Consider the following 12,954-nt stretch of genomic DNA (forward strand, 5'->3'; position numbering starts at 1 on the left):
GCGCTTGCCCGGGATGCCCGCCGTGCTGCTGGCCCTGGTCATGTCGTCCTCCTTCTTCAACCCAAGCTTCGCCTTCAGCTCGCACTTCGACCCTGGTGAGTCCGCAGGACCCCTGGCCAGCTCCCCCCTACAACTGACCCCCACCCCGTCCCCCCCACTGCGGACAAGCTGCTGCCGCCCAGCGCTGCTGCCGCCCAGCGCGGGTTCCCATTTTGCATGGAAATTAACCCTTCCTCCACCCCAAGCCGGTGCAGAGGAAGACAGCATGGCAGGACCCCCTAAGGTCTTCAGAGGTGGGCAGACGTTGGGGCCCTGACCAGGTATATCTGGGGCCTCCAGCTGACTACAGACAGCAGCCCTCGGCTCCAGGGTCTCTGGGATGTTTCCTGGCACAGGTACCAGGGGCTCTGAGGGCCTATGTTGGTCCCAGGTGCGCAGCAGAGGAGGTTGCCAGGACTCTAGCCCTTGGGGAGGGGTAGGGATATGCGCAGGCTGGGGCCCAGGCCTTCTGGGGCCTCTTGCCTGTCCATGGCCTTGTGTGGGAGGCTCCTTTCCAGGCCTGGAGCTATTTCCAGGGATCCCTGCCCAGCCCCCCAGCAGTATGTAGGGGGAAGTGGGAGCCAGGGCTGGTCTCCAGGACAGAGCCCTCATGGTAGGGGTCTGGGGATGGGCTTCAGGTGCTGGCAGGTAAGGCTGAAGGGGCATTGTTAAGCCAGCTGCACAGGACCCAGGCCAGGCCACTTACCCAGCCCAGCAGTGGGCCTGGTGGTGGCATGTTTACCCATGGCTTCATGGCCATGGTGGGCAGCTTGGGAGGGCAGAGGGCCTGGGTCAGCTAGAGGCCCTAGGTGTTGCTGGAGGGGTGGGCTTTCTTCCCTCTGCCTTCTCCAGTGCTTGCCTGCTTGGCCTGAGTGGGGGATTAAACCTCTACCTAGGAGCCCAGCATCCCACCCACATGTCCCCGGGGCTCTGGCACAGGGCCGGTGCAGCCTAAACAAAGCCTGGCGCACATGTGACAGCTCTCCTGGGTCTCCCTCCCTGGAGTGGGCCAGCATGCATGGTGATGCTCAGGGCCCTCTGAGCAGAGCCAGGTCTAAAGGCATTTGTTCCTGGGGGAGGGCAGCTGACAGGAGTTCTGTCTGCTTGGCCTGCAGCTATGGGTGTCACTTGCTGAGAAAATTACTTCCTGGGGTAATTTAAGGGTCTCAGGGATAACAGTGCCACCATCAGTGGAAGGCCAAGGACCCCGTGGCAGTGGCAGTAGCTGGCCAGGCCCAAAGTAGGGATGGAGGGGCCCATGCTGAGCTGTACTAGGCCTGGTCCGCCATTAGGACCAGGCATTCCCATAGCAGGAGAACTGGCCTGGGCCCCTGGAAGTGCCCCTGGTAGACACTGACCAATGTGCTTGGTCCTTCCTGCTGGGAGGCAAGTCCAGACTCAGGATGGATGGCCTTGGAACTGTTGGTGGGGTGAGAGGTGGGTGCCAGCAAGACTGACCCAGGAGGGAGGATACTTCCACCCAGCCCTGGCCTCTGGTCTCTGCTGGGCCTGGACTTACTCTGGATCTTCTGGGCCCTCTGGATAGGGCTGTCCAGGGCAGGAGAAGCCCTTCCCCCACCATAAGGAGCAGCAGCTCTTTGCTGCTCTTGCACATGTGTGCAGACAGCTGTGATCAGTGTAATTACAATGTGTCTGGCTAATGACCTAGGAGAGAAAAGAGTTGTGTGGAGGCATGGGGAGGCCTTAGGCCAGAGCTGTGTGCTCAGATGGGTGCTGTGTCCCTCAACCAGGAAGGTGCTGATGGTAGGGGGAGGGGTCTGCTTGGGGTCACAAGCTGGGGCCTCATCAGTCCTATGTACATTAGGGAGAAGGAGAGTTGAGGTTCCCTCCCTTCCCCCACTAACTTAACCCAATATTCAGAGCCCGCTGACCCCATGAAGTCCCTCTATCCATCTTTGCCTCTCTAGGCCTCCGTTTTCCCATCTGTAAGATGGGATAATGATGGCTGCAGCGAGGCCCGGGTGGGGGTGCGATGTTGGTGAGTACCTGCTGCATGCCAGGACCAGTGTTTGGAGGTACAGAGGTGTGTGGCAGTGTGGGGTGAGTGGAGGTGTGAGGTGAGAGGTGTGGGGGTTGGTGGAGGTGGGAAGTCATGAGGTGGAGGTGTGCAGAGTTAGGCAGAGGAGCAGTGGTGTGGCACTATGGTGACAGGAGGGGTGTGGAAGTGGAAGGGCGTGGAGGTTCAAGACCTTCTTGGGGCACAGCCTGGGTATGGCGGCTCCCCTGCACATGGTGTCCTGCTGGCCTTTCCATCCCAAATGGAGAGAGATGGCTTCTGGGTCTCTTGCACCTGTGAGGGTCCTACTGGGGCTTCTGACCCCCAGAGGGAGGCACTCCGTCTGCGGTGGTGGTGATTTGTTTATGGGATTGCTCAGCAGGCCCTGATGTAGGCACAGGGTCCGGACACCCCGCAAGGCCGTGCGTTGTACCCATGCACAGTGTTCTTCTGTTACAGGACTTGATGACCTCCCAGAGAGTAGGGCTGTTGTGATTACATGGGTGGAAGATAGGTCCAAGGGATGGGGCTGCCCACTATCACCAGCAGCCATGCTGGGCAGAATGGGGTATTAGGAGCCAGGCCTGGACATCTACTCCTGGGCCGTGCAGACCACTCCAGTGAGCCCCAGGAGTACTGCCTCCTCTGAGGCCTGGCTCTGCCGCTGGTCCCCTGGCACATAGGACAGGGGTGAATTTCTTGGCAGTTGTGACCCAGTGGCCTCTTTGCAGTGGGTCAGTTACCCAACTTCTCTGAGCTCAGCTCTGCACCATTGAAACTTCACCTGGGGAGACCAAGTGGGCAGGGAGCGTCGAAGTTGAGAAAGGCAGGGTGATGAGTGGCCTCCTAGGGCACCAGGTGCTGGGCTGGGAGGGTGGGAGGGAGTGGGGGTTACCTCTTCTGAGTGCTCTGAGCAGGGCTGGCCTCCTTCCTCCCAGCCGCAGTGGGACTGATGTGACCCTCCCTCCATGGTGGCAGGTCTTGGGTTTGGAGCTGTCCTGGGCACAGTGGGGATGTGGGGGCCCAGGCTGCCCTGCGTGTTGAGGGGCTGGGTTTGCCTGCTGGCTCCCTGCCCCGCCCCTGCTCCCTAGGGCCCTCCTGACTGGCTCCTCTTGTGCTTCTGTGTCCTTATCTGTGAGGTGGAAATTGCAGTGGAGCCCATGCCAGAGGGGTTGGTGGAGGGAGCACCAGTTCTCCCTTGCTCCTGGGGTAGGTGTCACCTGGACAGGCAGTGGTACTCGGAGTTGGTGGCAGCGCACAAGCACACAGCTGCTCCTGTACGGGTCCAACCTCTGCGTCATGTCCTGTCCCCTGCCCAAGTCTTTACCTCACGTAGGGATTATAGGTGAGCACTTCATGACTCCCAGGATGATGGCTCCCACCTTTGCGTGTAGGCTGGGCACACCTGGGGCCCATAGTGACCAGGTGGCAGAGGAGGCCATGCACTCCTGGCCAGGTCTGGTCCTACAGGGAGGAGGACACGTGTACTCAGGGGGCTCGTGGCCAGGGTGTTCCCCAGGAGTCTTGCTTCCTGGCTTATGGATGCGGCCCCTCACCCTATGAAAACTGGGTTTCTGGCCAACCGACTCACACAGCCTGGCTAAAGCCCAGGCTGTCCAGGCCCTGCTTTCTGACAATCAGCCCCTCCTGTGGGGCCTGAGGACACAGAGCAGGCTGAGGGGCTCCTTGGAGAAGTCCTTGCTGAAGCCTGGTCTCAGAGCAGGTGGCCCCTCCTGGCCAGCTTATGACAGCAGGGATGACTTGAGTGTAAGGTCGCAGTCTCCTAACATTCTGTAGGAAGCCAGGCTGTGCCCTTCTCTCAACAGGGCTGTTTCTCCTCCACTGCCTGGGGGCCCTGCCTTCCCATGCCTTCCCCAGACCTCCACGGCTGTGCGCGTGCACGCACACACACACGCATGCAGGCATGCACCTGCCGCACTTGCAGCTCACACATATATCAACATGACACACTCACATGCTTCTGTGCACACGTTCCCACACACATCCACCTTGTGTGACGTGGGCAGAGCCTGCTCTCCCAAGTGTGCAGTCGCCCCAGTAGGGTCCCTCTTGGTGCCACTCTCTCCCTTCCTGGGCTGCTGCCATCTGCTTGCTGTGCCCACAGTGACTTTGGTTAATCAGAGCCCACACTTGGGGCTGCTTTGGGACCCAGTTCTTCCCAGGGGCGGATCTTCTGCCTGGCCTGGGTGACCTTGAACTGGTCACCCAGCTTTTGCATGGGCCTGAGTCCCTGGAGCTGGGCAGGGTGGCCCTGTCTTTGTTGTGTCTTTTGGAACATGTTGGTCCCCCGAGTGCCACCTTGCATTTCGGGGTGCACAGAGTCTCCTTCATACCTGCCCTGTCCTTAGCCTTTGATATTTTCCACAAAAGAGGACAGCCTGGCCCTGGCCCTGCTATGTGACCATGGACAACTGTCTTGACTTTTTGGCATCTCTCTACCCAGTAGGCTCAGCAGCTTTGGCTCACAGCACTGTCCCTGAGGAGGCAAGGCCTTACCGTGGCAAGGCCACGCTGCATCCTTGCCTCTCACCTGTGGCCAGGGAAGCCTGCTGCCCTGGATGTGAGGGCACTGTGCCCCATGTCTCACCTAAGGGATTCTTCTTGAGGTTTGTGCTGGTTTGAGTGGTGTCACCCAGGTTCATGCCTACCCAGAGCTTCACTGTGGGCCCTTATTTGGAATCAGCATCTTTTTATTTTGTGGTAGTGGAGATTGAGCACAGGGCCTTTGCACTCATCTCCAGCACTTTTCATTGTTTATTTAGGGACACTGCATCACTAGGTTGTCTCAAACTCAAAATCTTCCTGTCTCAGCTTCCCAGAGTGCTGGATTACAGGTTCGTACTTCTGTGTCCAGCCGAAACAGGGCCTTCGAAGATACAATTAGTTAAGATGAGGTCATCCTGAGAAAGGGGAGACCCTAAATCCAGTGGCTGGTGTCTGTGTAAGGGGGACACAGAAACACATAGGAAGATGACTATTATGACTTGTGTTCAGATGTCCTCCAAAGCCTTATGCAGTCATAGGTGGGGTTTTACAGAGATAGCTGGATCTAGAGTGTGTGATTGGGTGCAATGCTAACATCAAGGGTACTAGGATTAAAGGTAAGTGCTTACTAAATCAGTCCACTGATTGGCTTGGCACTGTCCGAGTTCTGGCAGCCTGGATACAACAGAGGGGCAAAAAGAGGCTTTTCTTGTCCCTTATTACTTTGCTACCTTCCACCCACCACGAACTACTTCTCCTCTGTGATGCCTGCTTGCCAGGTCACCCTGTCTTGGAACCAGCTGATTATGGACTGAAACCTCTACAAACTGTGAGCTAAATAAACCTTTCCCACTTCAACTTTGGGTGTCAGATATTTTGTCCCAGCAATGACAAAAGTAACTAAGACAATGGCTGTGTGAAGAGGGAGGCAGAGACAGGAATGATGTACCGCCAAGCCAAGGGACACCTAGAGCCCGGGAGCTGGAAGAGGCAGGAAGGACCCTCCCCTAGAGCACCAGGGTGAGCACAGGCCTGCCTGTGCCTCGATCTCAGCCTTCTGGCCTCCAGAACACAGCTCATGGGGCCAGAGGTGGTGGCTTCTCCCACTTTAGGTACTGTGGGCAGGTGGCAGGACCCCTGGGTGGGATATCCTGGAGTAAGGTGAGGGGACACGTATGTTTTGGCCTTGGAGCCCAACAGCTCACTTAACTGTACCATGAAGGGGTGTGGGCTGGTGGCAGTCCCCAGACCCACACTGTGTGGGGCTGTGCACAGCAGTGGTTAATGATGTAGTCCCGAGGCGAGGTGGGCTAGAGGGACAAGGCAGGTGTTGGGCAAACCTGGAAAGATGCCCTTGCTGTCCCTGGTCACGTGTCCCCACCAGCCCTCCTGCTGCCCCTCTGCTGTTGTCTTGGGCTTCTTGAGGCTAAAGCTGGGCCTGAGGAAGCCAATTTGGCCTCACCCTGGGTGGAGTCTGATGTAGACCACTGCCAGGGGACCTTGGCCTGCTGTCCAGGGCCACTGGGCCCTGCTGTCTTCTCTCCAGCTAGCCAGGACAGATGGGCTCAGGGGCCATGTCTGGGGTGGGGAGACCCCTATGCTGCCCCCTGTGGGCCACTGGCTTCTGGGCCCCTTGGCTGGCCCCGCCTGGCTGTCACAGAGGAGCTGGTGGCCACAGGAGAGCGGCCACAACCTCCCCACCCCCCACAGAGGAAGCTGACAGAGGAAATGAGGGCAGCGGACGCGGGGCCGCAGCCAGTTCCCAGGCCGCCTGTTTGGGCAGACGGTTGCCTGAGAATGTCACCATAGGCAGTGTCACACGGCGTCCCTTGCCTTTCTCTGCCAGGCCCACGGGTGGGTGGGGGTTACCTGGGGCAGAGCTGCGGCTGGAGCCACGTGGGAGCAGCCACCAGAGCTGGTAGGGTGCATGGGGCTTTTGGGGAAGATTCAGGCCACCCCAGGGTGGGGGTGGAAACATTGGCTGTAGGCCTCTGCTCCAGCAAGGACACTGCTAGAGGACATGGACGTGGCCATACCAGAGTGTGCCAGGCTTCTGCAGGGGGCAATTCTGGACATCAGGGGTCACCTGTCACAGGTGGCTGAGGTTAGGTTGTGGCTGGCTCACCCAGTCAGTCCCAAGGTTGCCTCTGGGGGGTGCCATACCTGTTCTGGCCCCGCTTCCTGAAGATGTGGGGGTGACTCTGCCTTCTCCCTGCTCAGGGAGTGGAGCTCAGCTCCACCCACTGGCCCAGGTTGCCAGGGAGCCCTCTTGGTCTCTTGCTTGAGCACCTGGTATCAGGCAGCCCTGGGCAGCTGGCCTTGAGCTCAAGGTGGAGAGGACCTGCCTGTCAGCCCAGGGATGAGGTGTCTGGTTTTACAGCTGTGCCCTGAGGCCACCCTTGGAGACCAGCAGGACAGTGGGGAGGGTGAGTCCCCTGTGGAGACCTGCACACAGTTGGACCCCTCAGGCTTCACCCTCTACCCTGCTGGCTTGACATTCTTCACATTCTGAACAGGGGCCTAGGGTTTCCCTTAGCACGGGTCCTGCAGTTCCCGCACCTGGTTGCTCCTGTTCGGGGTGACCTATCAGCCCATGGCCAGGCCAGGATGCATCTTGGTAGGCCGTCACCTGGTAGAGGCACGTGGTGGCTTTGGGGCTCCTGTCCCATTGGGTTTTCTTTCTGCTTGGTGCCTGGAGCCATCACTGGTCCATGGTCCTGGCCCGAGCAGCCTTTCCTTGAGCTCCCAGCTTTCCGCCAAACACGGCCCCTGGCAAAGGTGCTGGTGTCTTAGTGCATTTCCCTCAGCTGAATGCACCCCCGTGACAGTGCTCCCAGTCCTGGCAGCCCTCTTAGCCCCAACCCTGTCATAGCTCCTGGGCCACCGCACTGCCAGTCCTGGCGATGACACATCTGCTCCTTGGCAGGTGAGCATTCAGTTCTGTCTGGAGTTGGGCTGTTCCAAGCGGTGTTACTGGGAGCACTGAAGTGAGGCTTCCCTCCCTGCTCCATTACCCGCGCTGAGTTTTAATTTGCATACGCTGTAGTTCATCCAGTTAGTGTAGAGGCCATGCTTTTAGCAGATTCATAGAGTTGTACGGCCATGACCCCTGTCAGTTTTGGGGCATTTTTGTCCTTTTCATAAAAGCCCCACACCTGTTAGCCATCACTAACGTTCCTGGTTGAGCCTGTCCTGGTGCCCTCAGATCTGCGCCCTGTCTGAAGTCAGCCCTTCTGGGTGCTCTCCCTCCAGAAGGTCACATGGCCTCTTGTCACACTGCCCTGTACCATTTGATGTGTGTGCACTGGTGGGCCGAGGCCTTGGGATGTGGTCTCACATTCTTGAGCCCTGCAGAGGGTCTTCCCAGAGGCCTGCACCCCATGTCCTCCCCGTGGGAGACCTTTTCTGTGCCTGCCCTTTCCGGGAACACCAGGTGAGGACCCTAGCTTCCTGATGGCCAGAGCACCTTTCCAGGTGCCTAGTGGCCTTGTAGAGTCCCCTTTTGTGAGTGCTGCCTGAGCCTTCTTGTTGCCCTCTCCACAACCCTGATATACTCCAGATGGGTCTTGTCAAATACTCAAGTCTCACAGCCTCGTCACTTGTCAGCTTCCCAGAGGCCTTGTCCCACCTGGTGATGGGTACGGCAGGGAGTGCTGAGTCGACTGTGCACAGCCTGAACTGTGATGGTAGGAGTATTTACACATGCAGAGGTGCATCCCCCCGTCTCTCCTCCAGAGCCCAGGGTGCTAAGCAGCAGCAGGCACACCACTGGGTGCGGGTGTCTCGATCACCCAGGAAGTTACCCAGTCAGAGCCAAGGAGCCATTCCTAAGAGGCCAGTTCTGGCTCCTGGGTGGATAATCCTGTGCCAGCTCAGCCTGTGCTAGTCCTATTTGACCTGCCCCTGCCAGGCCATAGGCACAGAGCTGCCCACAGGTGCAGCTACACCTGGCTACAGGGTTTCTGAGGCCTTGTCCACCCCACTCTCTGTTCATGGGCCTCTTGGTGGGCATTGGCACCAGGTTTTGCTGCTCAGGAGCCAAAACTGATGAGTCGCTTTTCTCCCACAACAGGCAGAGAAGTCCTGAATAAAAATAATTCCAGTCACCATGCATTCTGGTCTGCCTGGGGACCTGTGGGTTTCCTGAGTGGCAGGGTTAAGCCTCATGGTCTCTTCACCTCTGCCAGCATTTGGTGGTGTCAGGGCTGAGTCCTAAGGTGATTAGGAGTCAAGGGAAGCATGTCAGGGGGCTGAGGCTGGAGCCAGGTGGGCTGATGTCTGTGCAGAGAGGAGAGTGTATAGGGCGGGGACCAGCTCTAGGGGCAGAGCAGTGAGGACCCTATGGGGCCTCGACCTCACTACCTCAGCCAGTGTCAGCTGGGGGCTTTCTACCGTGGGCACCGGGTGCCTGAGGCTGGAGGTCATCCTGGGCACCCACGCCTTTTGAAGGCCAGCCTTGGGGAGGGCCCTAGGTTGCCAGGGAGAGCAGGGTGTTGCCAAAGGTTTGTGTGTTAGAACAGGGTTGTGACCAACAAGTGTCATGCTGGCAGGACTTACTTTCCTCCCTGGGCCTCCCTGGTGTGTGGGTATTGATTTTAGTATAGCCTATTGAGGGGCAGTCCAGGTAGGTTTTGGGGTCTTAAGAGAGTTCTGGGGAGCTCTTGGGGGTCCCTGCATAGGGAGTAGATACAGAGCATCCAGGGCTGGTGCTCCCCCTAAGAGCCTGTGTGTGCTTCAGGGTGGTGGGTGTGGGGTCAGTGTGAGGAAGATATGCAAGTGTGAATGTACAGATTTCCTTGTAAGAGGTGTACACACAGGAGGATGTGTATGCACTTGTGTGTGCACGTGTGAACATGTATGTACCTAATTTCTATGTAAGCATGTAAATGGGTGGGAGGGTAGACATGGTTGCATGTGTTTGAGCACAAATGTATGAAGACATAGTTGCATGCATGGCTGTTGGTCATGAACATATGTAACCATGTAGGAGCCTGTGTGTGTAAGACACCAATGTGAGCAGTGGGAATGTGTGTGTCTTCCCTGGGATCCTCCCAGCTCCCCAGCTCCAGTCTCTTCTCTTAGGCTTCTGGGTACTGGTTACCTTTTATTTCCCAGTCCACACTGAGGACAGAAAGGAGACCAGTCTACTGCCATACCACCCTGAACGCCCCCGATCTCGTCTGATCTTGGAAGCTAAGCAAGGTTGGGCCTGGTTAGCACTTGGATGGGAGAAAGGAGACCAACATCATTCTTACCCACCACCCACTGCTCCGGAGCTGGGTCCAGGGTCTGGGAATACCGTGGCAACCATGAGGCCTCCTGTCCTGTGGTCCACCTGCAGAGGGGATGATCCTGTGCCTGAAGGCCCACCCTGGCCACCTTGGTGATGGTCAGCATGATTGAGGTTATTGGAAGGGGGGACTGGACCCGAACTGGCCAGTCTGTCCAAGGCCTGGTGACTGTGAGCGGTGGGCTGGCTTTGGTCCTATAGATTGCACTTCACGTAGCAGAAAGAAGGCAGCCACTTCTCAGCCACTGGACACCCATGTTCAGCTCTCCTGAGGGAGCCTGTTAGGGCCTTTGGTTCTGAGGAGGCTGGAGGGAACTGGGGTGGGAAGTGCTATGCCTGTGCTTCTGGGGGTCATAGTCTCCTCCTCCAGCTTGGGAGTCAGTGGGATCTGGCTGACCTCTTCCTGGAGCTCAGTTTGGAGGTGAGCAGGGTGGGCCTCAGTGTCCTGCCTGTGGGGCTGGGGGATATCTGGAAGTACCCAGCTCATGAGGGTGAGGCACTTCTGATCATGGCCTCTGTCCCGTGAGACTATAGAGAGTCAGGTTCAGGTGATAGCTGGCTGGGGAAGCTGGGCTCTTCAGGAGGACAGCTGGCACCAGACCTGGCTTCTGTTCTCCACCTGGACAAAGTGCTTGTGTCTCCGCTCCTGTTTGGGCTTGGGCAAACTTTTGCCAGGAAGCACTGATCTCAGTCCCATAGCTCTGCTGTCCTTGGGTGCCTTGTGGGGGACAGGGCATCTCTCCTCCTCCTGCTTCTCCTCCCCTGCCCCGGGAACCCCAGGGCCCTGCTGCATGCTCCAACCAGGAGCTAGAGCGGGCATGTGTGACAGATGCTTGGGAAGGGTGCCCCTGGCCTAGCACCCTCGTGGGGCTGGCTGGTTTGGCTTCCCAGCAGCAGTGGCCCCGCCTGGATTGCATGAGTTCCTTCCTGCCCAGGTCCCATTTGCATCACCAGGTGGATGGGTGGCAGAGGTGGGGCTGGTGCCAGGAGATCCTCAGAGTTCTGGCCTACCCATGCCTCACCTTCCCAAGGGCTGCAGGATGGCCCTTGGGCTCAGAAACTGGATGGGGTCCCAGGAAGGGGTCCCAGGAAGGGGTCCCCAGGACAGTCATCTGCTGTGGACATGGCTCTCATTCCAGGGGTTTTGGGTGGCTTTGTGAAGTGACAGTGGTGTGTGACCATCTCCTCTGCTTCCAGAACATTCTTATGTCCCCATGGTCCCCATCTTCTAGGAACCCATGACTATGGACCCCTTGTTGCCGCTAGAGTTGCCTGTCAGGACACGTCATGTCCCTGGACTTGCACGGTGCCCATAGAGGAAGCACAGAGCTGTTGCCCCCAACGTTCCCACTGCCCTGAGGCGTGTCAGCTCACCACTTCCTCACCAGTACTCATTACTTTTTTGCCAGTCCTTGAGGGTCCTCCATGCAGCATATCACCTCTCCAGAACCTCGGGGAGACTGAGACAGCTGCCAGGAGGCTCCTGGGGGAAGGGCCTTTCTCTTTCTCTTGTTCTTCCTCTTTTCTTTTCTTTTTTTTCTTTCTTTTCTTTTCCCTTCTTTACTTTTTTGTGTTAGTAGGGGTTGATCCCAGGGCTTTCACACTAAGCCACATCCCCAGCATCCTCTTTACTTTTTACTTTTGATTTTGAGACAGGTCTTGCTAAGTTTGCCAGGTTGGACTGGAGCTTGAAATCCTCCTGCTTCAGCCTCCTGAGGCTCTTCAGATGCTGGTGCTTCCTCCCTTGCTGCATCCTCTGCCTGTTGTTCAGGGTACCCTCTGGGGCCAGACTGCATGGCCTCCAGTGTCCCCAACCATCCCTTTCCTTGTGGGACTTCATGGGCTGGGAGCCAGGCCTCCCTTGAGGCTTTGGGCCAGGACTGGGCGGGGTTCACGAGCAGGGCACCCTGTGGACAGGGCGAGGATGTCTAGGACCTCATAAGCCAAGAGACCTTGGCCAGTGGAACTTGTGTTCCAGCAGAAGGCGATCAGCCCAGGCAGACAGGGCCAGGATCTGTGACCCCAGGGTGGGATCTGGCCTTGAGGTTCTTTAAAGAAAGAAATGACTGCATTAGATCTGTTGGTAATGAAATAAAATTATACTTCCTCTCATTTTCAACACAGTGGGTACTTATTGTAGAAAACATGCAAAATGAAACCACCCAGCCAAGAAAGTCACTGTTCACATTTTGGGGTATTTTCTTCCAGCTTTACCTTTTTTGGCATAGTTGTGGTTGGTATTTGCAGTCTGCATTCTGCCCTTGGCTTTAGCTTTACTGAGGTAAATCAGTGTAGACTAAAAGTACGCCTCTGTACTTCATGAGTTTTGACATATTTCAAAGCTGTTCCTACTGCGAAAATGTTTCTGTTCACACCTGTGAGCCCTGACCGTCCGCCACCGTCACAGGTGCCCCCTCATGCCAGATACCTCATGAGTACCCTCCATCTCTTAATCCACGTGACCTCACGGTATTGCCCTCTCTCTATTTAAAACATCTTTTTAAATTCACTTGTTATGTCTTCTTTTACAAATATGCCACTTTTTTGTTGTGTTTTTGAGACAAGGTCTTGATGTATAGTTCAGGCTGCCCTTGAACTAACTATATAGCCCAGCTGGCTTCGAACTTGTGGAAATCCTCCTGCCTCAGTCTCCCAAGTGCTGGGATTACATGTGTGCACCACCACATCTGACCATGTCACTGTTTTTTTTAAATTTTATTTTTAGAGATAAAAGAACCAAAGCATATTAACAAACACACAGACATAAACAAAACAACATAAAAACAATACAGAATTTCAGACAAAGTGAAAAGAAATTAACAGTGGTTGTTGTATTACATACTGTTATGTTCATATTGGCTACTCAGATAAATACAGACATGCAAAAATGATCAGACAAATATCAACTGTTCCTTTCAAGAAAGCAATAGAAATTAATAGTACAATTATCCTGGCTGTCTTGGTTACTTTTCTCTCATTGCTGGGACAAAATACTTGATGCCCAAAATTAAGGAAGGAAAGGTTTATTTTGCTTACAGTTTGTGGAGGTTTCAGTCCATACTTGACAGGTTACAAGGCAGAGTGGCACATGGTAGAGGGCTAC

At 56.3% G+C, this 12,954-nt stretch overlaps 1 protein-coding gene across 5 annotated transcripts in view; it reads left to right on the top strand.

Moving 5' to 3' along the window:
* Nucleotides 1-12,954, top strand: part of Aatk (apoptosis-associated tyrosine kinase) — a 39,977-nt gene continuing 27,023 nt past the window's right edge. The window contains exon 1 of one of the 5 annotated variants that reach the window (XM_005407305.2): nucleotides 1-95. In XM_005407305.2, coding sequence (XP_005407362.2) covers nucleotides 14-95 — 82 coding nt within the window. In that variant the 5' untranslated portion in view covers nucleotides 1-13. Of the gene's footprint in view, nucleotides 96-275; nucleotides 294-6,376; nucleotides 6,480-6,970; nucleotides 6,988-12,954 lie in introns of those variants that run through there. The other 4 variants (XM_013506069.1, XM_005407307.2, XM_013506071.1 and 1 more) reach the window with 4 other exon arrangements.

The sequence above is a fragment of the Chinchilla lanigera genome, unplaced genomic scaffold, assembly GCF_000276665.1.
Source record: "Chinchilla lanigera isolate Chin_1 unplaced genomic scaffold, ChiLan1.0 scaffold00105, whole genome shotgun sequence".
NCBI classification, from domain to species: domain Eukaryota; kingdom Metazoa; phylum Chordata; class Mammalia; order Rodentia; family Chinchillidae; genus Chinchilla; species Chinchilla lanigera.